The sequence below is a fragment of the Bufo bufo genome, chromosome 1 (assembly GCF_905171765.1).
Source record: "Bufo bufo chromosome 1, aBufBuf1.1, whole genome shotgun sequence".
NCBI lineage: Eukaryota > Metazoa > Chordata > Amphibia > Anura > Bufonidae > Bufo > Bufo bufo.
In genome coordinates, this window is record NC_053389.1 from 179,675,030 (window position 1) to 179,700,428 (window position 25,399).

At 45.3% G+C, this 25,399-nt stretch overlaps 1 protein-coding gene across 2 annotated transcripts in view; it reads left to right on the forward strand.

Annotated features, from left to right (window-relative positions):
- Nucleotides 1-869: 869 nt before the first annotated feature.
- The window catches only part of TTYH1 (tweety family member 1), a 203,729-nt gene continuing 179,199 nt past the window's right edge, over nucleotides 870-25,399 (forward strand). Inside the window, exon 1 of one of the 2 annotated variants that reach the window (XM_040432833.1) lies at nucleotides 870-1,148. In XM_040432833.1, coding sequence (XP_040288767.1) covers nucleotides 1,023-1,148 — 126 coding nt within the window. In that variant the 5' untranslated portion in view covers nucleotides 870-1,022. The remainder of the gene's footprint in view (nucleotides 1,149-25,399) is intronic. The other variant, XM_040432839.1, reaches the window with a different exon arrangement.

The window sequence follows — 25,399 nt, forward strand, 5'->3', positions numbered from 1 at the left end:
GAGCATGTGTGCTGCGTTCCATTCATTCTCAACAGGATTGCCGGAGATAGCCAAGTTCAGATCTCAGCTACTTCCAGCAGTCCCATAGAGCGGAGCTCGAATGCTGGATTTCCAGGCCATCTGTAGGGGTTGCAACAGTTGGACCCTCACCTATTTTAGATGCTTGTATTTTGGGAAATTCCATTTTTTTTCTGTTAATTCTGAAAAGTTTACTGTAGCCACTAGCTACTGTCAAATTCCGATAATCTGACATCGTTAGGATTATGGGAAACTTCAGTGCATCAAACTTCTTTTTCTTCTTTACTCTTTTTCCCCTTTTCTGAGTTTTTCTATGGGGCCCTGGGATTATTGTGTATGCCCTGGGGGATAACACTTGTAAGGCTGTGTGATTGTGCTCCATTATATAGCTCTATATGTTATGTTCAGCCTTTTCATGTGCTCTTCATATGGGAAAGTACTTTGTCGAGCACTGTGCAGTCAGCTCTAATGAGTTTTCTAAAGGTCTGAAATGCATTCTGTGCAGTGAGACTTTTAGTACATCTGAACATTGCTAGGTTCCATTCAGTCCCCGATCTCCGGTATAAAACTCATGCTGAGACTTTGTTCATCAGCCCCTGGGAGAGGTCAAATGTCTTCCTAAATGGCCTTTGTAACCTAGTAAGAAAGACCACAGAGACAAACTAATTAATAGAAGATTTGTTCATAAACCACTGGGGGGTGCTGCTACGCCCTTCCATATTCCTCCATCTCCATATCATGGCAATGGATAGGGATAGACCTACATGTTTGCCTCCTCCCCCTATGTTTCTTGCTTCTGCCTGCTTTAAGCAATTACACTCCAGATGCATCAGTTCCCACCATGTCTTGGATCTGCTCATAACAAGATGAATGCTGTGCACTGAGAATAGCATAGCACCTTTAACACAGCATCTTCTAAGGACTATATTCTTAGTATCGCTTCTGTTCTTTTTTTTTTTTTTGCTTTTTTTTGCCTTTTATTTATTTGTGGTTGCAAAGGAGCCATGAGCTTCAGTCATGGATACCGGGCATCTTGGTGGACGTACATTCTGCACCAGGTGCCTCATACCAATTTCCAGTTTGAAGTGGTGGACAGCAATTTCGCTCCCCAGGAATGGAACTATCAGCAGGTAAGGGGGGGGGGGGGATTGCAGTACAGCATAGAGCACAGCAGGTGCATCAACAAGTAAGCAGGCGGAGAGCAATCCACAAGCAACAGGACTGGAAGGGGTTAACTTCAAGTTTTTTACCCAAAGAAAATGAATGACCTCAGTCAGATAAATTTTAGGGTCTCATAGTGTCGAGAACATACAGGGCAGTCAATATTCCCAATTATTAGGAATGTAACTTAGAACAATTGTGGAAATGTGTTAATGAGAAGAGGAGGAACTATTTGAATGGTTAACTCTTTCCTTTCAGAATTAAAACTGAAGGGCAATAAATGTAGAAATATCTCAAGCTGTATAGTATGTGACATGTGTGATAATCATGTTCTACCATTGCATTGCATGACTAGTGGTATCAGTACTTACCGGTAGGCTTAGTAGAAGTGATGATGGGGAGGAGTAGTAGTACACATAATTAGGATGACAGGTGATACTGATGATGAGTAGTAGTACTAATAATAAAAATGAGAAGGATGACCTACATATATTAGTATTACTACTACTAGTAATAATAATAATGATAGTTTTCATTCATTTTATTTGTTAATAGTTTACTTGGACTCATCAAACCGATGATATGTTCATTCTGTCATCAATTACTGTATATTGGTTCAATTTCGGAAGAAGTTGTTCTTCTGCGCGTACAAAGTTAGAAACTCTATCACCTTCCAGCAAACTATGAGCCTCTTTACAGAAAACCTAAGTAAGGGTCAGTTAGCACTGCATTTGGGGCACATTTATGGGGCACTATTTAAAGTATCTTAGACACTACTACACACATAGACCCAAGACAGGCACTTTATACCATAATTTACAAATAGTCTTTTGGACTAATAATTGCCTTATTTTCACATATGCCTCCTGCTAAACGTAACTTTTAATGCATTATATTCAAATGTTTTTTTTAAAAGACCTAATAATGTGAAAATAAGGCAATTCTAAGTCCAAAAGACTATTTGTAAATAATGCTATTTAAAGTATGGCACCAAATGTATGCAATAGACCTATTTTGCTGTATTGCCTATACAGTTACACATGCCTCCCACTGTAAAAAAAAAAAAGGCATACTACATCAAATCATTTTCTGAAAACAGTTAAAAAAATGTATTTTTGAATGTATGCCAAAGGGTCACTTTTATGGTATGCAGTTGGAGACACTGGTGCATATGGAGATTATCTTGCCCTATTCAATGAGCATGGAACATATGTGCAGTGTGAAAAGAGCTTTATATATATATATATATATATATATATATATTTATACTGTATATATTAGAGATGAGTGCAGTTTTAAAAAAGTTGATTCTGTGCCTTTGGGTATGGCGACACAGAGCGACCATGCTGCGGGTGGGTTGCGGGTGTGCTGTGGTGAAGAACCGCACGGCCAATTATCCCGCAGCTGCCTTTCATTAAATAATGAAGACCGCACTATATAGTTGGTCATTATTGTTAATGGCTGCGCAGCACCTTTAATGCACCTTTCAACAGGGGCTGTAACCACTTCTCCAACCCCAGCGCTCTCCTGCCCTACAGGTGGGAGCCCTTCTTCTGCCATCTGCTTTTCCTCCTTTTTCACATCATCTAATATCGTTGAGAATATATTATCATGAACATCCAGCTCCTCCTCTCTCTGCATCTTGCTAACTTTTCTAGGACATGGAGACTTTGAAGGATGATTTAGAAGAAGTAAAGCCAGCAAAAGATGAGGATGGTCATCATTAACACCTGGCCCCCCTAACGGGTTGAGGCTGGATGGTATTGGTTGTGGAATAATAAAGGCTTCCATCTTCTTGGTATTGAATTACATTTATGGCTGATGTAGGAATAAGTAAATGTAGGAATAAATAAAACTGATGCAGAATAAGTCTCCCTGCACTCCACCTGTGCTCTCCCTGCACTCTCCCTACACTCTCATTCTCCAATATTCTTCTATTAATAGAAACGTAGAATGTGTCGGCAGATAAGAACCATTTGGCCCATCTAGTCTGCCCAATATACTGAATACTATGGATAGCCCCTGGCCCTATCTTATATGAAGGGTGGCCTTATGCCTATCCCATGCATGGTTAAACTCCTTCACTGTATAATCATTTTTAGCAATACTGTCCCTAGGGCAAGAGCGCTTGCCACATCTATCCCTATGCTCAGCTCACAGGAAAATGACGGAGACCGCGCAGGAAGAGGGTTTTTTACGGCTGTGACATCACAGGGGATGGTTATCTGCAGATTGTCTGGCTGCACAACATTATGGGTGATCTTGCATTCCCAGGCTTGTTTCTTCTACACTTAGTTTCGCTTTGTAACATGTGCAGCTGCCATTTTAGGAAAACCTGATTTGTTACCACGAAACACGCTATGGGTTGTAATATTTGATAAAATGGGTTAATGAGACTGATAACCCTCCCACTTTTTATTTTAGTAAATAATCATGCGCTAACAAGGCTGGCATTTATGCCAGTAGGGTTGTGACTACATGGGGGGCAGAGCTGGCAGTCACATCCAAACACTAGTAATTGAGGGTGCCCAATGGCCTCTGTGCTTCATTAGTATTTTTGCACATAGCTCCAGGTCCCATTGAGCAAAGTTATCATAAGAGAACCTGTAAACTGATGAGCTTAAAGGAGTTGTCCAGCTTCACTCTGGCACTCCAGGTGTTGTGAAACTACATCTCCCATCATGCACACTCGCTCGGCTGTTCTCTCAACTCCCACAGAAGTGAAAGAAGCATGCTGGGAGTTGTAGCTTCACAACAGCTGGAGTGCCGAAGGTTGATGATCCCTGCTCTAGATGTTAATGAAAATCATACTTACCTGTTCCCCACCTCTCCATTCTAGCTCCCTTCAGCAGTCTTCTGGTCTACGTCCCATAAACTTCCGGATGGATGGGGTCACATGCACTGGGGACACATCACCAATAAGACCAGGTGTTGGCTGCAGCTGCGCATGTGACCCCGTCCATCCAAAACTTTACAGGACAGAGACAATAAGACCCTAAATGAAGCCAGGGAGCCAGAATGGAGTAGTAGGTAGCAGCTATTATTTTTTCAACAGGTAGAGATAGAGAACATTGTTAATGAAAGTTAAAAATGTCCAGAAAGCCAGACAACTCTTTAAAAAAAAAAAATGAACATACTGCATGCAAATATATCTTGAGTTGACCTCTTATGTCAAGTTGGTAAAAATAATATGCAGCCTTTCCTAGTTGCAATGAATATGGCCCCTGCAGGGATTGTCACCTACTTAGGAAATGATATGTATGCAGGGGATGGATATTTGCATAACTAGGAACATTGAATATTCAGTCTCTCGGAAAGCTCAATGACAATTGCTGCAGGAACAACCATGGTGGCTGCATTTGTTGTCACACAAACAAGGGACAAACTGAGAACTCAATGTTTTATATTTCAACATCTGTGTATTCACTTTATATACAGCACATTTATGATTCCAGGATATGTGTGATCTGTATACCCAGACACTAAGACATTCAGTGACCTAGGCTCTGTATCTAAACACCCTGATCAAGGCCGAGTAACTTGTTGGTACCTCTTCTCTGGCATATGGAGCAAAAACCCTCACAACCTTGCCCTTAGCTAGATGCCTAGACTATACATAGTACAAGACATGGGATGTATAGGATTGCACTTAGGAAATAGCCCCCTTTGTACAACCCAATTTTTTAAAGTTAGAAGGATGTTGATAAGTCAGGTTAGGTCACACCGCAGCCCTGGAGTAATGTAATACACACTCCTGGAAATTAAGGACCTCTATTGATCCTAGAAAGAAAGGAAACTTATCTACGCGTAATAGGATCTAACGCATTGTCAGGTGTGTAACCTCAGACCTCACAATGCAAGTAAAATTCTTTTGTGTTCCACCAGTCATGAGCAAAAAAGCTCAGGTTCATTTTTTATCAGTGTCAGTGCAATCATAATTTACCATGACCTTTATTAGTTGTGATGGTTTGTCCATGGATTTACTGTCTCCATACAACTATGAGACCATAAACCACTGCAGTGGGTTATAAGCGTGGGATATTTAGGGGGCAATAAGAATGTGTGATCACCCATGTAATATCTATCTCTGCACATCGATTAGCAGCCAGGGCAGCTTATTACAATGCATTCATCTTATAGGCACCATTAGAGACCTATTTATCGAGCAGAAGAATTTTTCCATTAAATATTCATTGCCTTGACTGTGAAACCACAAATCTACCTAGTTTGTCCCGTGAGGCTCAGCCTGTTTGAATCTCGCTATATTTACGTTCTTCTCTCTCTTTGGTGTTTTAGTTCTAGTTTACATGATTTGGAAATATAAATGGCTTCTTTAACTAGAAAGCATCTTTAACATAGGAAGAAATATTATATGTAGGATATTAAGAAGGTATCTCAAAGTTCTCGATAGCATACATCTGGCATGAAAAAGCAATCAGGGTTGAAGTTTTTGTTAAGCACTGCAGGGTGAGAGGATACGCAGGACCACCCTGGCAGCCAGCAATGTTTCATTGCTGGTCGATAAGGTCTCTTGATATACAACTGTATCGCCTTTCTGAGGACTGTTGAATACTGCAGCAGGGTATAGGAGCCAAAGGGGGAGATTTATCAAAACTAATGCAAAACTGGCTTAGTAGCCCATAGCAACCAATCAGATTCCACCTTTAATTTTCAGAGCTCCAGTCAGTTTTACTTTGCACCACCAGTTTTGATAAGTCTCTCCCAATATCACCCTGCTCTGCCATTCACTCTGATAGGTAGTACAGTTGACATGCCATCCAGCTTTTCCCCTATAGTATTATAGGGTGTAATACAAAGATGTCTCAAGTCTTCCAGTACACTTAACTGATCTTTTGCATATCGGTTGAATACTTCTTCCCTAATGATAATTCTAGTTTGAGACATATTGGAGCAGATTTATGAAAAAAGTGACTTTGTTGCCGTTAGAGACCAATGACGACTGTGTTGTCGTGGTTTTCTTTTAGACAGTTTTATAAATCTCTTCCCATAGTTCACCTCTAGAGTACATTGCTGTGGGCCCTTCAGTACTAAGGCCCACAGCATCATTAAGCTTCATATAACATATAAAGTCATGTTGTGGGGTGCCATTTTATCTCTGAATTCCTAAATATTTATACGGGGATACAGAAGAGAATTTGATACACAAACCCTTACCTCTTCTGTTGGCCAGCTGTAGGCCCAGTTTAGGTTGACTCCTTCGCTATTTGAGGTGGAAACCTGTCTAGAAAAATGTTATCAAATAAGGTTAAGAGAAACTGACCTAGAGTTTTTAGCATCTTTTTCTTCTACGTGGGTTAGAAGTGGGAAAGGTTAACATGCACAGGGTCCTTCTGCCGTGGAAGAAGGGGCTAGGTATAGGCATACTTGTCTACATTGTGGAGGAGACTTCCAGGAAAAGTCAGATTGTGGCATGCAAAATTTGTTCTTGGCATAGACAACCCCATTTTTTCCCCAAACCTTGCCCTGTTTTAGGTAGGCCACACCCTCCTTACGTGCAGTGTTGCTCCCTATCAATGTGTATTGAATGTCAGGGCTGATTCTTATGACACAGTATACTGGTACCACAGAGAGTCATGGCTCTTCTCTGGGAGATGCCAGGAGGCTTCTGCAGCACCTGGTAGATTTCACAACTCTTTTTGAGAGATCCTCCCGGGTATTGTGAGAGAGTTGACAAGTATGGATATCGGGATAACATGCAGTACCATACTAACTGTATTAATGCCTAATTTGCAAGTGTCATAAACTAAAGGTATTGAAACAGACTCCTGAATTTACTATGAAGGGAGGCAACTATTGGAAGTATTGTAGATGTATATGCTTGTCACAAAGAAACATGCGACAAGCTATTGCTTGCTTCTTCTGTAGTCTCATTGGGGTGACCATATCCTGTGATCTTTGTCATGCATTGTCATTGTCTCTCCTCCCCTTTGTTCACCCCATTGTGTAATGTTTGTGCAAAGTCGTCTGTGAGTCAGTGGATTCATTATTAAGATGAGTCACTTTACTACATTCTCTGCTTACTGTAGAATGAGTCACTTTATTATTAAGTATTATGTACTAAGCAGTAAGGCCTATTTATACAAGCAGATAATCGGTCACATCTGAACACAAATGCACAATATTGTAGCTAGATGGATGATTATAAAGCTTGCTGATCATGTGTATAATTGATGAACATAACGGTAAAACATTGTGGTACTGTATGTAAATATGATGTTTGATCGATAGGGGACATATGACATAACTACATAGGCCACTAAATAATTAATTTACACGACAGCACCAAGTGTCGCTTACAGCGATCTTTTCATCGATCACTACTAAGAAAAATCCACTAGTCAAGTTTGTCAGCTCACCTCCAGTGGGCGCACAGAATTCCGGCTGCTTCAGCCTTCCAAAGTATCCAATAAGAGGCAAATCCAGCACTGCAGTGAAATGTGATAAAATGTAGCGTTTATTCCATACTTGTTAAAATACAATACATCAAATCCTAGTGTAGAAACAGCACAACATCTGACGCGCTTCTGACCCCTCCTGGTTCCCTCATAGATCTATGACTAAGGACTCAGAGGGGGTCGGAAACGCGTCAGTTGGTTTGCCGTTTTTGCCCTTGGACTTGATGTATCGCATTTTAACAAGTATGGAATAAACGCTACATTTTGTCACATTTCATTGGAGTGCTGGATTTGCCTCCTATTGGATACCCCTTTTTAATATCATTACAAACTTTACTGTTGCACACATGGGCCATACCACAAAGAGACTAACAACAACCTGTCCTGTGTTAGGCCTCATGGGCTTCATTGAGCCTGAACCTTTTTACCTAAGATCTGCACCCACTGGAAGATCCTGTGGTGGGCTAGTCTGACCCTAATGAGTTTATAGTCTACATTCTCTGTACTAAGGTTTTTCTTTGAGTGCCTCTAGGAAGCTACAGTGTATATACTACTATTATAGATTCTCTTCTAAATATATTGAGGATTGCTTCATTGAGATAGAACATTTTCAGATGCATACAGGTGGTAATACGTCTTCATCCATGATATATTGATTGCCGGTTTAGAATATTGTTAGTGGCACAATCTCACAATGCAAAGTAACAGGACCACAAATTGTGCATACATGGCTTAGGTCATTAGCAGTTCAATGCCAAGTCAGAAGAAACATTGAGCATAAAGTAGTTAATCTGCATATTTGAATATCTTCTTAAAGGGAACCTGTTACCAGGATTTTGTGTATAGAGCTGAGGACATGGGTAGCTAGATGGCTGCTAGCACATCCACATTATCCAGTCCCCATAGCTCTGTGTGCTTTTATTGTGTAAAAAAAACGATTTGATACATATGCAAATTAACCTGAGATGAGTCCTGTCCCTGACTCATCTCACGTACAGGACTCATCTCAGGTTAATTTACATATGTATCAAATCAGTTTTATTTTACACAATAAAAGCACACAGAGCTATGGGGACTGGATATTGCGGATGTGCTAGCGGCCATCTAGCAGCCCATGTCCTCAGCTCTATACACAAAATCCCGGTGACAGGTTCCCTTTAACCAAACTCTAGGATTATCTTGTCTCTGAAGGGTCTTTTGAAATGATTAATTAAGGGTTAATTAAAATGATATTTCTTTTTACCAAATTTCAAATAATCACTTGAGTTAGTGCATTAAAAAATCCAGTTGTTGAGTTTGTATAAATCCATACAGAATGGGACGAGGGGAGAAAACTGCAGCCAGACACCTTTGACAACCGCTTATCTCCTGGGGAGCAGAACTGTCCAATTATAATCAGGGCCGGCCTTAGGTGTTCAGGCGCCCTGTGCGAGCTAACCTTGTGGCGCCCCCCCCCCCCCCCAAAAAAAAAAAAAAAACACTGCTTGTTGCTGGCATCATGGCATAGGCTGGCTGACTATCCAACCAAGTAGTTACCAGCCCACACACCCCAAAGGCCGGTGTAATGTTATACTTCCCTACTTCGTGAGATTTCCCTACCCTCGTCACTTCCAGTCGCACCGGACATGACGTGAGGAGGTGTGCAGCGCCGCGCAGGCGCACAACGACAGGTTAGGGAAGTTTCACAGCAGAGTGCGCCAGGAGCCTCACCAGCGGTTAGGGAAGGGAAAAATTACGTACGGGCCAGTGCTTTTTCCCTACCCTAACCGCTGGTGAGGCTCCCAGCGCATGCGCAGTGTCGGCCGGTGTCCAGCTGAGAACATCCATCCGATCACCGCACCTGTGCACTGGCCCATAATTTTTCTCTACCCTAACCGCCGGCGAGGCTCCCAGCGCATGCGCACTCTGCTGTGAAATTTCCCTAACCCATCGTTGTGCGCAGTGCGCCCCCCCAATATAATAAACATTGGCGCAGTACGCCCCCCCAATATAATAAACATTGGTGGTGCAGTGCGCCCCCCCCCAACACCCCAGTATAATAAACATTGGTGGCGCAGTGCGCCCCCCCCAACACCCCAGTATAATAAACATTGGTGGTGCAGTGCGCCCCCCCCAACACCCCAGTATAATAAACATTGGTGGTGCAGTGCGCCCCCCCCAACACCCCAGTATAATAAACATTGGTGGCACAGTGCGCCCCCCCCAACACCCCAGTATAATAAACATTGGTGGCGCAGTGCGCCCCCCCCAACACCCCAGTATAATAAACATTGGTGGCGCAGTGCGCCCCCCCAGTATAATAAACATTGGTGGCGCAGTGCGCCCCCCCCAACACCCCAGTATAATAAACATTGGTGGCGCAGTGCGCCCCCCCCCAACACCCCAGTATAATAAACATTGGTGGCGCAGTGCGCCCCCCCCAACACCCCAGTATAATAAACATTGGTGGCGCAGTGTGCCCCCCCTCAATATAATAAACATTGGTGGCGCAGTGGGCAGTGCCAATGAGGGTTAAAAAATAATTAACTCACCTCCTCCAATTGATCGTCTTCTGTTCTTTCTTCATGACCTGTCAAAGGACCTGTGGTGACATCACTGTGCTCATCACATGATCCATCACCATGGTAATGGGTCATGTGATGAGCTCAGTGACGTCACCACAGGTCCTGAAGAAAACAGGAGACCGGCAGCTATGCGATCAACTGGAGGAGGTGAGTTAATTTTTTTTTATTTTTTTTTAACCCTCACTGGCACTTCCCACTGAGCCACCAATGTTTCTTATACTGGGGTGTTGGGGGGGGGGGGGCCGCACTGTGCCACCGTTTCTTATACTGGGGTGTTGGGGGGGGGGGGGAGGGGGCGCACTGTGCCACCAACGTTTCTTATACTGGGGTGTTGGGGGGCCGCACTGTGCCACCGTTTCTTATGTTGGGGGGGGGGGGGGGCCGCACTGTGCCACAGTTTCTTATACTGGGGTGTTGGGGGGGGGGCCGCACTGTGCCACCGTTTCTTATGTTGGGGGGGGGGCCGCACTGTGCCACAGTTTCTTATACTGGGGTGTTGGGGGGGGGGGGCGCACTGTGCCACCAACGTTTCTTATACAAATACAGGAGGCGGGTGCCGGAATCAAATAGCCGACACCCGACCTCTGTGACAGGGAGCTGCGATCAGCGGCAGTTAACCCCTCAGGTACCGCACCTGAAGGGTTAACTCAACTGCAGCTGATCGCAGCTCCCTGTCACAGAGGTCGGGTGTCGGCTATTTGATTCCGGCACCCGCCTCCTGTATTTGTATTTCAGGTCAGTTATCTTCATTGGTGGCGCAGTGGCCACAGCCCCTCCTCCTCCTCCTGTCTCTTCTTATTGGCAGCGGCGGGGGCAGCAGGCAGGTCAGACAGGGGAGGGGGAACGAATCAGGTCAGACAGGGGAGGGCTAGATGGAGGGGGCGCCCCGAGGGAGAACACAAGTTCAGCCTCGCCTGCCGCATATTACATTGCGAGCTGTCGGCCGCCCAGCGCCCCTGTTACTATGGCGCCCGGTGCGGCCGCACAGCCCGCACACCCCAAAGGCCGGCCCTGATTATAATCTCTCTCATTCACATTAGATGGTCAAAATTGGCAGGTTCACCTGAATTTTTGTAATGTGCATTTACAGTCTAAACCATTAAAGGGGTTCTCTGGCCTACAGATTTTGATGAACTATCCTCAGGACCTATCCTAGGGCATCAATATCAAATCAGTGGGGGTCCAACACCCATCAACCCTATTAATCAGATGGTTCGGTTTGCAGTGACTACGGATACAAACACTGTACAAACCACAAGCAGAAGGCTCTCTAGACGCAGCTCTCCTATGAATGGCAGCTAAGCTGCAGTATCTCGGCACAGCTGTCTGCTTCCAACTCCCTACACTGTATCGTCTCTAGAGATGGCCTTGCGGTTCTCCCGGCAGTCGTTTTGCGGCAAACTTTGCGCATTCGCGATTTGCTGAACATGCAACATATGGCGATGTTTTCAAGCGCCATATTCTTTTACATTGTGCTGAACTTTTACCCATGACACATCCATCAGGTGGGACAGGACAGCCAATTAAGACGTTTCAGCACATGGACACACCCCCACCCTATAACAGAACCCGATCTGGCAGCCATTTTACATTCTGTGTTTTGCCATCGTAGGGAGAGGTTGCTTTGTGGAGCAGGGACAGACTGTTAGGGACACCAAACGCCAGCTAATAGGTCCCCAAAAGTCCTTTTAAGAACTGGTATAGGCGTGCTATTGATAGGTGTGATATACTGAGGGGTGTAATATACTTATAATATACTTTCTAACATAGAAAGTATATTATAGTGCATTTGTATTGTGCAGCAGTTGTGTGCGGTTCTGCTGCGATACCGCAGCTATATAAAGGGACAAGCGCTATTGGAATAACTAATTGCAACTGGTGTGATATACCTGTTGCCCAAAAAAAAAACTGATTGAGGGGTGTGATATACCTATAATATACAGTCGTGGCCAAAAGTTTTGAGAATTACATAAATATTGGAAATTGGAAAAGTTGCTGCTTAAATTTTTATAATAGCAATTTGCATATACTCCAGAATGTTATGAAGAGTGATCAGATGAATTGCATAATCCTTCTTTGCCATGAAAATTAACTTAATCCCAAAAAAACCTTTCCACTGCATTTCATTGCTGTCATTAAAGGACCTGCTGAGATCATTTCAGTAATCGTCTTGTTAACTCAGGTAAGAATGTTGATGAGCACAAGGCTGGAGATCATTATGTCAGTCTGATTGGGTTAAAATGGCAGACTTGACATGTTAAAAGGAGGGTGATGCTTGAAATCATTGTTCTTCCATTGTTAACCATGGTGACCTGCAAAGAAACGCGTGCAGCCATCATTGCGTTGCATAAAAATGGCTTCACAGGCAAGGATATTGTGGCTACTAAGATTGAACCTCAATCAGCAATTTATAGGATCATCAAGAACTTCAAGGAAAGAGGTTCAATTCTTGTTAAGAAGGCTTCAGGGTGTCCAAAAAAGTCCAGCAAGCACCAGGATCGTCTCCTAAAGAGAATTCAGCTGTGGGATTGGAGTGCCACCAGTGCAGAGCTTGCTCAGGAATGGCAGCAGGGAGGTGGGAGCGCATCTGCACGCACAGTGAGGCGAAGACTTTTGGAAGATGGCCTGGTGTCAAGAAGGGCAGCAAAGAAGCCACTTCTCTCCAAAAAAAACATCAGGGACAGATTGATCTTCTGCAGAAAGTATGGTGAATGGACTGCTGAGGACTGGGGCAAAGTCATATTTTCCGATGAAGCCTCTTTCCGATTATTTGGGGCATCTGGAAAAAGGCTTGTACGGAGAAGAAAAGGTGATCGTTACCATCAGTCCTGTGTCATGCCAACAGTAAAGCATCCTGAGACCATTCATGTGTGGGGTTGCTTCTCATCCAAGGGAGTGGGCTCACTCACAATTTTGCCCAAAAACACAGCCATGAATAAAGAATGGTACCAAAACACCCTCCAACAGCAACTTCTTCCAACAATCCAACAACAGTTTGGTGAAGAACAATGCATTTTCCAGAACGATGGAGCACCGTGCCATAAGGCAAAAGTGATAACTAAGTGGCTCGGGGAAGCAAAACGTTGACATTTTGGGTCCATGGCCTGGAAACTCCCCAGATCTTAATCCCATTGAGAACTTGTGGTCAATCCTCAAGAGGCGGGTGGACAAACAAAAACCCACTAATTCTGACAAACTCCAAGAAGTGATTATGAAAGAATGGGTTGCTATCAGTCAGGAATTGGCCCAGAAGTTGATTGAGAGCATGCCCAGTCGAATTGCAGCGGTCCTGAAAAAGAAGGGCCAACACTGCAAATACTGACTCTTTGCATAAATGTCATGTAATTGTCGATAAAAGCCTTTGAAACGTATGAAGTGCGTGTAATTATATTTCACTACATCACAGAAACAACTGAAACAAAGATCTAAAAGCAGTTTAGCAGCAAACTTTGTAAAAACTAATATTTTTGTCATTCTCAAAACTTTTGGCCACGACTGTACTTTCTAACATAGAAAGTATATAGTGCATTTGTTTTGTGCAGCAGTTGTGTGTGGTTCTGCTGCAATACCGCAGGTATATAGAGGGGCAAGCGCTATTGGAACAACTATTTGCAATGGGTGTGATATACCAGTTGCCCCCAAAAAAACTGATTGAGGGGTGCAGTATACCTGCTTTCACAAAATACTGATTAAGGGGTTTGATATACCTTCTTCCACAAAATACTGATTGAGAGGTGTGACATACCTGCTTCCACCAAATACTGATTAAGGCCTGCGATATACCTGCTTCGACAAAATACAGATTGAGGGGCGCGATATACCTGCTTCCACAAAATACTGATTAATGGGTTTGATATTCCTGCTTCCACAAAATACTGATTGAGAAGTGCGATATACCTGCTTCCACAAAATACAAAATAAGGGGTTTGATATATCTGCTTCCACAAAATACAGATTGAGGGTTGTGATATACCTGCTTCCACAAAATATTGATTAAGGTGTTCTATATACCTGCTTCCACAAAATATTAATTAAGGGGATTGATAGTCCTGCTTCCACCAAATATTGATTGAGGCCTGCTATACACCTGCTTCCACAAAATGCTGATTAAGGGGATTGATATACCTGCTTCTACCAAATATTAATTGAGGCTTGTGATATACCTGCTTCCGCAAAATACTGATTAAGGGGTTTGATATACCTGCTTCCAGAAAATACAGATTGAGGGGTGCGATATACCTTCTTCCACCAAATATTGATTAAGGGGTTCTATATACCTGCCTTCCCAAAATACTGATTGAGGGGTGCGATAAACCTGCTTCCACAAAATACTGCTTAAGGGGTTTGATATTCCTGCTTCCACAAAATACTGATTGAGGGGTGTGATTTACCTGCTTCCACCAAATATTGATTAAGGGGTTCTATATACCTGCCTTCCCAAAATACTGATTGAGGGGTGCGATATACCTGCTTCCACAAAATACTGCTTAAGGGGTTTGATATTCCTGCTTCCACAAAATACTGATTGAGGGGTGCGATATACCTGCTTCCACCAAATATTGATTAAGGCCTACGATACACCTGCTTCCACAAAATACTGATTAAGGCGATTGATATACCTGCCTCCACAAAATATTGATTAATGGGTTTGATATACCTGCTTCCACAAAATACAGATTGAGGGTTGCGATATACCTGCTTCCACAAAATACTGATTAAGGGGTTTGATATACCTGCTTCCACCAAATACTGATTGAGGCCTGCAATATACCTGCTTCCACATATACTGCTCTTCTCTAGGGACTTTGGCACAAGGTCATTTTGAAAATGACAGGCAGAGGAAGAGGAAGGCCTTTCCTCAGGGGTGGTAGAGGTCAGGCAGGTGCACCAGGCCGGATCCTAAGTGGGAAGTTGGAGAAGGTGCGTGCGATTACGTCAAAGGACACACCAGAGTTGGTTGAGTGGCTCACTCAGCCTTCCACTTCTGCACCCTCCTCATCCTTTGTATGTGCGCCCTCTTCACTCTCTGCTGTGTGCACCCCCAAAGGCACCACTACCAACACCACCATAGCCCCTCCACTCGAGTCAGAGTAACTATTTTCCCATCCATTCCCAGACCTTACCAATGCGCAGTCATTCTTGGCATCAGATGAGGAAGAGGAGGTATCAACGGCCGCCACCCAGCGGTCCGATGACAGAACCCAGATCAGCCCAAGAAGGGTGGTCCTTGCTGTTGCTGCCTACTCCGAGATCTCTAATGTCAGTGGTGGTGAAGGTGAAGATGATAACGTGTCGATAGACGTCACGTGGGTGCCCACGACAAAGGTAGAGGAGGGGAGTTCAGACGGAGAGACGGAGTAGCAGATAGGGAGGAGAAGGAGGAGAAGCCGGCAGAACTCGCAGTGAACAAGAGGCAAAAAGCAGACTGCAAATGTATCTGGAGCGAGCCATCCACCATGCACGGTCACATCTTGCACTCCCAGGATGCGGCCCAGGGCTCCGCAGTGTGGGCTTTTTTTAACGTGTCAGCTGCTGACAATAGTGTTGCCATCTGCAGCGATAAGCCCAACACTCACCTAGGGACGACCACCTTAAGAAGGCACCTGGCCTCCCATCACTGAGCCTAGTGGGAGCGATGCCATCAGAACCCACAAAGCCACACTCCTGGCGCTCCACGTCCTGTCTCTTCTCCTTCTCCTTCACCTCTCTCCTCCCATTTGTCCTCCACTCCACCTTCCACTGTGCCATGGCCGCGTTCATCTGGCAGAAGGCAGGCTTTTGTGGCCCAAATCTTCGAGCGTAAAAAGTTGATGACGCCGGATAACCCTATTGCTCAGCGACTGACCGTTAAAATGCTAGCCCGCCAACAACTGCCATATAAACTGGTGGACTCAGAGGCCTTCAGAATTTGTGGCCATTGGCACACCACAATAGAAAGTCCCCGGAAGGAAATATTTCTCCCCCAAGGGCATCCCAGAGCTATATGGCCACATTAAGCGGCAAGTGAATATATCTCTGGCACACAGTGTCGGTGCCAAGATACATCTGACCACAGACAAGGGCAGGAAAGGTACATAACTTTTACTGACCACTGGGTGAACCTTCTGACGGCCGTCAAGCGTGTAACCCGTGGCACCCATGTGGATTTGGTGTTACTGCCACGGATTGCATGCAGGCCTGCCTCTTCTTCTACTCCTCCTACTCCATACTCCGTCTCTTCCTCTGCTGATTCCTTTTCCACTGCTACCGCCTCTTCCGCTGCACCTCCCAAGCTCCCTAGAACCTATTCGACGTGCCAGGTGAGACATTGCCATGCTTTTCTGCAGCTGTTGTGGCTGGAAGCCAAGAGCCACACCGGTCCTGCACTGCTTTCAGCTCTGCGGTCACAGGCTGATCAGTGGCTAACCCCACTCAATTTTACAGTTGGTAAAGTGGTGTGCGACAACGGTGCCAATCTGCTGAGCACGCTGAAACAGGTCAAAATTACACACGTGCCGTGCATGGCACCTGAATTTAGTCTTGCAGCGATTCGTTGACAAATACCCTGGGGTCCAAGACGTCTTGCAGCAGGCCAGGAAAATCTCTGGCCATTTTAGAAGATCTTACACGGCCATGGCTCGCATTGCTGACGTTCAGTGGCGACACCATTTGCCCATCAGACGTCTGATTTGTGACAGCCCGACGCACTGGAACTCCACCATGTATATGCTTGATAGGCTGTTATAGCAACGTGCCATTAACGACTACCTGTACGAACTCTGCAGCAGAACAGGTTCTGGGGAGCTTGGTTTCTTTTCACCGCACTAGTGGCTGCTCATGCGTGACACATGCAGACTTCTGCGGCCATTTGATGAGATCACCAAACTGGTCAGTCGCAGCCAGGGCACCATCAGTGACCTTGTACTTTACACTTTCTTTCTGGAGCATGCATTGCGTTGTGTCATTGAGCAGGAGCTGGAAGATGAGGAAGTCGCGATGCTGAATGAGTTCCTGTCACAGCCAGACAGCTGAGAAGCGCTCACAGGAGCTTCTCAGATCCTCCTCCTTGAATTTCTTTGTTTTGGTTTAGTTTCTCATCTCGTTAGTCTATCTCAGCTGTCATGCAGTTAGACTGATTGCTACCCTTTAAGTTCCTCCCCATAATGCAGTAGTGTGCGGCTGATACAACTTCCTGGAGTGTGTGTGCATGCTGTTCCCAGTTCCCAGTTCCCAGTCCTCAGTCCTCAGTCGTCAGTCGTCAGTCGTCTGCAAGATAAGTGCTGTTTATGTATTTATGATTTTGTCTTTTCTGGATCCAGGTGACCCTGACTCCCTCCGTGTCAGTGTAGGGAGCCGGTGGTCGTGTCCCTTCACTATTGTAGGGTCTTCAGGTAATAGATAGCCGAGGAACGTGGATATGCGGCCATCCACCTTTGGGGTGTTCGCATAGGCTGAGCAGTGAGGGAGAGCGGCAGGTCTATTGCAGGGGTCTCCCTTTGTTCCTTAGTTGTGGATCCAGAGAGACATTGTTTATATGGTATTGTCTTGTTTCCTGTACACCATCCGTGACATTATCAGCCGCCAAAACCGTCTCAAGCATGGATCCGGTTTCACTTTTGGCTGAACGCTTTCAGGGTCTTTCTTTGGAGGTAGCTGATCTCCGTAAGACTTTTTCTCAGTTTCAAGTGACCGGTTCAGCTTGCGTTCATGGAGTTTGTGCTGAGCCTAAGATCTCGCTCCCGGATACGTTCTCCGGGGGTAGTGAGAATTTTGTGCGTTTTAGAGAGGCTTGCAAACTCCATTTTCGCCTTCTTCCCCATTCTTCTGGTGATGAAGAACGGAGGGTGGGGATCATTATATCGCTGCTCAGGGGTAACGCTCAGTCCTGGGCCTTTTCGCTGCCGGAGGGGGCACGGCCCCTTCGTTTAGTGGATGAATTCTTTTTAGCCCTGGGTCAGATATATGATGATCCGGATCGTATTGCTCTGGCTGAGTCTAGACTACGTCTGTTATGCCAGGGTAAACAATCCACAGAGATATACTGTTCAGAATTTCGGAGATGGGCAGCAGATACGGGTTGGAATGATGCTGCACTCCGTAGTCAATTTTGCTATGGTCTTTCAGAGGGATTGAAAGATGCATTTGCCTTTCATGAAAGACCTACCTCCTTGGATTCTGCTATGTCTCAGGCTGTTCGTATTGACAGGCGTCTTAGAGAGAGAGGAGAGATCTCTCCTTCCTGTCATACTCAGTCCCGGGACAGTGCAGCGGTCTCATTCTGTGCACAGGGGTCTCAGTCGCTGTCAGCCCCTTCTGAGCAGGAGTCCATGCAGCTGGGGTTGATTGCCTCTGACAATAGAAGATTCAGCCCGCAGGGGAGGGTTTGTTTTTGTTGTGGAGGTATAAATCATTTGGCAAATGTTTGTCCCTCTAGGAGATTCAGGCAGTTTTCTGGGAGTAATAAAGAGACAAAAAGGAAAAAATCTTTTAAAAATGTTCCGTCTGTTACTATTGGCAGGGTTGAGGTGGAAATTGAAGGTTTTCCGTTTGCTTGTAGTTCCCGTTTTGTCCTGCCTGCTAGGGTGGCGCTAGAGAGCAAGAGCATTTTTTGTGAGATTTTTGTGGATAGTGGAGCAGCTGTCAACCTCATTGATAATCAATTTGCAATAACTCATGGTTTCCAGGTATGCACTTTGGGAAAGGATATTCCTGTTTTTGCTATTGATTCAGCTCCACTTTCTCAGAAATCATTAAAGGGCATAGTTCACAATATCCGTTTAATTGTGAGTGATGCTCATGTTGAGGATGTGTCATGTTTCGTCCTTAGCGGTTTGCCTACTCCTCTAGTGTTGGGGCTACCCTGGCTCACTAAACATAACCCCACCATTGATTGGCAAGCGAGGCAAATAAATGGTTGGAGTAACTTTTGCAGAGAGAATTGCCTCATAACATCTGTTTCTGAGGTTTCTACTAAGACTGTACCACCTTTCCTCTCTGAATTTTTGGATGTCTTCTCTGAGAGTGGAGTTCAGGGTTTGCCTCCGCACAGGGAGTAGGATTGCCCTATTAATCTCATCCCAGGCGCCAAGCTGCCTAAATCTCGTTTATACAATCTCTCCCAACCTGAGAGGGTCGCTATGCGGGCTTATATCTCTGAGAGTCTGAGAAAAGGACACATACGACCCTCGAAGTCACCTGTTGCCGCTGGTTTTTTCTTTGTTAAGAAAAAAGATGGTTCTTTAAGACCTTGTCTGGATTTCAGGGAGCTGAACAGTATCACTATTCGTGATCCTTATCCGCTTCCTCTGATCCCGGACCTGTTTAACCAGGTTGTTGGGGCTAAAGTCTTTTCCAAATTAGACCTAAGAGGGGCATACAACCTGGTTAGGGTCAGAGAAGGAGACGAATGGAAGACGGCTTTCAATACCCCTGAGGGCCATTTTGAGAATTTGGTTATGCCTTTTGGTTTGATGAATGCCCCAGCCGTTTTTCAGCATTTCGTCAACAGCATTTTTTATCATTTAATGGGAAAATTTGTATTAGTGTATTTGGATGACATTTTGATTTTTTCTCCTGATTTCAAGACTCATAAGGAACACTTACGTCAGGTCTTGCTCATCCTGCGGGAGAATAAATTATACGCGAAACTGGAAAAATGTGTGTTTGCGGTTCCAGAAATCCAATTTCTGGGGTTTCTTGTCTCCGCTTCTGGTTTTCGCATGGACCCCGAGAAGGTCCGCGCTGTGCTTGAGTGGGAGCTTCCTGAGAATCAGAAGGCGCTGATGCGTTTTTTGGGCTTTGCCAATTATTACAGGAAATTTATTTTGAATTATTCCTCTGTTGTTAAACCACTCACTGATATGACCAGAAAGGGGGTAGATTTTTCTTCCTGGTCGGTAGAGGCGAGTAAGGCCTTTTCTAATATCACGGAGAGTTTTGCTTCCGCTCCCATCCTAGTACAACCTGATATTTCGTTACCCTTCATAGTTGAGGTTGATGCTTCTGAGGTAGGGGTGGGTGCGGTCTTGTCTCAGGGTTCCTCTCCTGCCAAATGGCAACCGTGTGCCTTTTTCTCAAAGAAACTCTCCTCCGCAGAGAGAAATTATGATGTGGGAGATAGGGAATTGCTGGCCATCAAGTTGGCTTTTGAGGAATGGCGCCATTGGCTAGAGGGAGCCAGACACCCTATTACCGTGTTTACTGACCATAAAAATCTGGCCTACTTGGAGTCAGCCAAGCGTCTGAACCCGAGACAGGCCAGATGGTCTTTGTTCTTTTCAAGGTTTAATTTTGTTGTTACGTTCCGCCCTGGGGTTAAGAATGTGAAGGCAGATGCCCTGTCACGTTGTTTTCCGGGAGGTGGGAATTTTGAAGACCCGGGTCCCATTTTGGCTGAAGGTGTGGTGGTCTCTGCTCTTTTTCCTGAATTGGAGGCAGAGGTGCAGGCAGCCCAGTCAGAAGCTCCTGATCTTTGTCCTCCTGGGAGGTTGTTTGTGCCTCTCGTTTTGAGACACAAGATTTTTAAAGAACACCACGACACGATCCTTGCTGGGCACCCGGGGGCAAGAGCCACACTGGATCTCATCGCTCGGAGATTCTGGTGGCCTGCGCTTCGTAAGTCGGTTGAGGGTTTTGTGGCAGCTTGCGAGACTTGCGCTCGTGCCAAGGTCCCTCATTCACGGCCATCAGGTCCTCTCCTTCCTTTGCCCATTCCTTCCCGTCCTTGGACACATCTGTCCATGGACTTCATAACGGACTTGCCTCGTTCCTCGGGGAAGTCTGTGATTCTGGTGGTGGTGGACCGTTTTAGCAAAATGGTGCATTTTATCCCTTTTCCTGGTTTGCCCAATGCTAAGACGCTGGCGCAGGCATTTATTGACCACATTGTCAAATTGCATGGGATTCCTTCAGACATAGTCTCTGATAGGGGCACGCAGTTTGTTTCCAGATTCTGGAAGGCTTTCTGTTCTCGCTTGGGGGTTCGGTTGTCATTCTCTTCTGCTTTCCATCCGCAGTCGAATGGCCAGACAGAGCGCGTCAATCAGAATCTGGAGACATATCTGCGCTGTTTTGTGGCGGAGAATCAGGAGGATTGGTGTTCTTTTTTGTCCCTTGCTGAGTTTGCTTTAAATAACCGTCGTCAGGAGTCCTCTGATAAGTCACCATTTTTTGGTGCATATGGGTTCCATCCGCAGTTTGGGACTTTCTCGGGAGAGGGCTCTTCTGGTTTGCCTGATGAGGACAGATTCTCCTCGTCTTTGTCATCTATTTGGCAAAAGATTCAGGATAATCTAAAGAGCATGAGTGAGAGATATAAGCGTGTGGCGGATAAGAGACGTGTGCCTGGTCCGGACCTGAATGTTGGTGATCTGGTGTGGTTGTCTACCAAGAATATCAAATTGAAGGTTCCCTCCGGGAAGTTGGGTCCTAGGTTTATTGGGCCTTACAAGATCCTGTCTGTCATCAATCCTGTTGCCTACCGTCTTGATCTTCCTCAGACTTGGAAGATCCATAATGTTTTTCATAAGTCCTTATTGAAACCTTATGTTCAACCTATTGTACCCTCGCCTTTGCCTCCTCCTCCGATTATGGTTGATGGAAATCTTGAATTTCAGGTCTCTAGGATTGTGGATTCTCGTCTTGTCCACGGTTCCCTCCAGTACCTCGTTCATTGGGAGGGTTATGGTCCTGAGGAGAGGATGTGGGTCCCAGTGACGGACATTAAGGCCTCTCGTCTCATCAGGGCTTTCCATAGGTCCCATCCTGAGAAGGTGGGCCCTGAGTGTCCGGAGTCCACTCCTAGAGGGAGGGGTACTGTCACAGCCAGACAGCTGAGAAGCGCTCACAGGAGCTTCTCAGATCCTCCTCCTTGAATTTCTTTGTTTTGGTTTAGTTTCTCATCTCGTTAGTCTATCTCAGCTGTCATGCAGTTGGACTGATTGCTACCCTTTAAGTTCCTCCCCATAATGCAGTAGTGTGCGGCTGATACAACTTCCTGGAGTGTGTGTGCATGCTGTTCCCAGTTCCCAGTTCCCAGTCGTCAGTCGTCTGCAAGATAAGTGCTGTTTATGTATTTATGATTTTGTCTTTTCTGGATCCAGGTGACCCTGACTCCCTCCGTGTCAGTGTAGGGAGCCGGTGGTCGTGTCCCTTCACTATTGTAGGGTCTTCAGGTAATAGATAGCCGAGGAACGTGGATATGCGGCCATCCACCTTTGGGGTGTTCGCATAGGCTGAGCAGTGAGGGAGAGCAGCAGGTCTATTGCAGGGGTCTCCCTTTGTTCCTTAGTTGTGGATCCAGAGAGACATTGTTTATATGGTATTGTCTTGTTTCCTGTACACCATCCGTGACAGTTCCCAAGGGGGGCTACTCCATCTGAGACAAGTCAGCAGGAGTCTGAAGAGGAGTCAGTTTAGGATGGTGGCCTGGGGGGAGAAGGAGGAGCAAGAAGAGCAGGCTTTGAGGTGGACTTTAAACTTTTCATTGATTCTTGGTGTTGTCCGTGGCTGGGGGGAGGAGACGGAGGATGACATTCTCCTGGGCGATGAGTAGGACCCAGGGCGCTCTACCGCTTCAAATTTAGTGCAAATGGGGGCCTTCATGCTCCAGTGTTTGAAGAGGGACCCCCGTATAAAAAGCATAAAGGGCTAGGACCAGTACTGGGTGGCAACGTACTTAGACCCCAGGTAGAAACACAAAATTGCAGACATGTTACCAGCATCACAGAGGGCTGGCAGAATGCAGCATTTCCAGGCCTTACTGCGAGAGATGCTGCATTCTGCTGTTGCGGGCACTGGCAGAGGAATTTCCACCCACAGCGAAACAGGTGCGGGTACCAGTCCTACCGCTTCTGCAAGAAGAGGGTGGTTTGAAGATGTGTTGGTCACTTCAGATTTGAGATCATTTTTGCACCCAACCCATCGACAGCTGCCCTCCAGATCCAGCCTCAGGGAACGCCTAGACTGACAGGTGTCCGACAACATCAGGTTAATGGCCAATATGGACGCTCTGAGAAGCGAGGAACCCCTGGACTACTGGGTGTGCAGGCTTGACCTGTGGCCAAAGCTGGCACAATTTGCCATGGAACTCTTGGCTTGCCCCTCGTCGAGTATCCTGTCCGAAAGAACGTTCAGCACAGCAGTGGGGATCGTGACCGATAAGCGCACTCGCCTAGCTCACGACAGTGTGGACTACCTCACATTTCTAAAAATGAATGAGGCATGGATCTCTGAGGAATTCAACACCTGTGACGACCACGTGTAATTGAATTTCCTCATGCCAGCCCACACATATCCGCTACCACAGAACAAAGAATGGTCCTTGTCTTATGTATATACAGTGGCATAAAAGGCTTTTTCTGTCAGGTGAATGCCTAATTTTTGGGGCCTCTACTGGCCTACAGTAAAATTGTGATCCACTGACCGTCTAATATAGTGTACCTCCAGCCACATAATCACTTGTTCTTTTCTGTCAGATGAATGCCTAATTTTTGGGGCCTGTACTCCACTGGCCTACAGTAAAATTGCTATTCAATGACCGCCTAATGTACCTCCAGCCACATAATCACTTGTTCTTTTCTGTCAGGTGAATGCCTAATTTTTAGGGTGTGTACTCCCGTGGCCTAAAATAAAATTGTTATAGGCTCCAGCAGGGCACATTTTTGAGAGTTTCCCTTTAAGACACATAAAAATGGCCCCTGATTAAAATATTTTTTTTTGTGGGAATTTTTGCCATTGATCCCCCTCTGGTATATTGTTCATGTTATCGGACTATTTGTGCACTTCTAGTAAATATTCGGTGGCTGCAAATATGACCTGAAGGTTTTTCAGGTAAGCCTGCCATTAAAGTCAATGGGGTCCGCCGCAAACGCGCGGTACGCAATTATTTGATCGTGGACGTGCATTCGCGAATTGTCCCTGCCGATGTTCGTCCATCACTAATCGTCTCTGGCACCGCGGCAGCCTGAAAGAGCTGATCGGTGGGGTGTCGTGTGTCAGACCCATACTGATCTGATTTTGATGACCTATCAGTACTAGAGGGAACAGAGGTTGTCGTTACACCTGGACCCAAAGTGCCTCTGCCTCCATATGATGAAGCATGTACCATAAGTGATGTTTGATAGTGGTGGGAGATCATGTTACAGATCTTGTATTGGAGCCCAGGACCTTCACATTATGCCTCTGTAGATGTGAATGACAAAAAGTAATGGAAATTAGTTTCCTAATACTGGGAGTTTGTGTTGAAATCACAGCATGGAGACATTATACTGTATAATCCAGCGACAAAGACAGGCATTTTGGATGTTATGATTAGATCCGAGAGCTCCACATGGATGAATACTTCCTTTATATGATTACTTTTCTCAAATAACAGTAGAGGTCTCTCTCAGTGAGAGAATAATAGTAGAGTTCTCTCTTACTAAAATATACATTGTACAATATGGTTCCCAGGAGCAGAATTTGCAGAGGGGTGGCTACTGTTTATCTGTGGGCTACTCATCTTTCCAGTTGGCTCTATGGATGGGCTACAACCATAGGTCTCCATAACCCTCATGGGCTCATCCCAAAAATTTCATCTGTAGGGATTAACATTTAGTAAACAAACAATCCTCCCCCACAGCCCTCTAAAAACAGCTCTTGGGGACCAAGTTTTAACATAATACAGTATAAAAATCTGGCCGCACAGAGAACCTGGGGTCATCGTGGCTAAAGAAAGAGAGAGATGCAATTACTTGTTTTCCAAATGAAAAAGCACCCTATTTTAGAGCTTGCACCATTCCTCTTCCTGTTACTCCTCTTAGAGGAGAACTGGGAAACACCATTCCCCTTGTCAAAGGAATGTGACTCTACACACACTGATTGGACAGTGTCAAAGTTATTAAAGGGCATCTGTCAGCAAATTTGGACCTATGAAACTGGCTGACCTGTTGCATGTGCTCTTGGCAGCTGAAGACATCTGTGTTGGTTCCACATTCATATCTGCCCACATTACTGAGAATAATGATGTTATACTATATGCAAATAAGACTTTAGGAGCAACGAGGGTGTTGCCATTACACCTAGAGGCTCAGCTCTCTCTGCAACTGCCACAACCTCTGCACTTTGATTGATAGGGCCAGGTATGATGATGTTTCTACTCCTTGATCCTGTCAACAAACATGCAGAGGGTATGACAGTTGCAGTGAGAGCAGAGCCTCTTGGTGTAATGGTAACACCCTTGTTGCTCCTAGAGGCTCATATGCATATATAAAAACATAATTT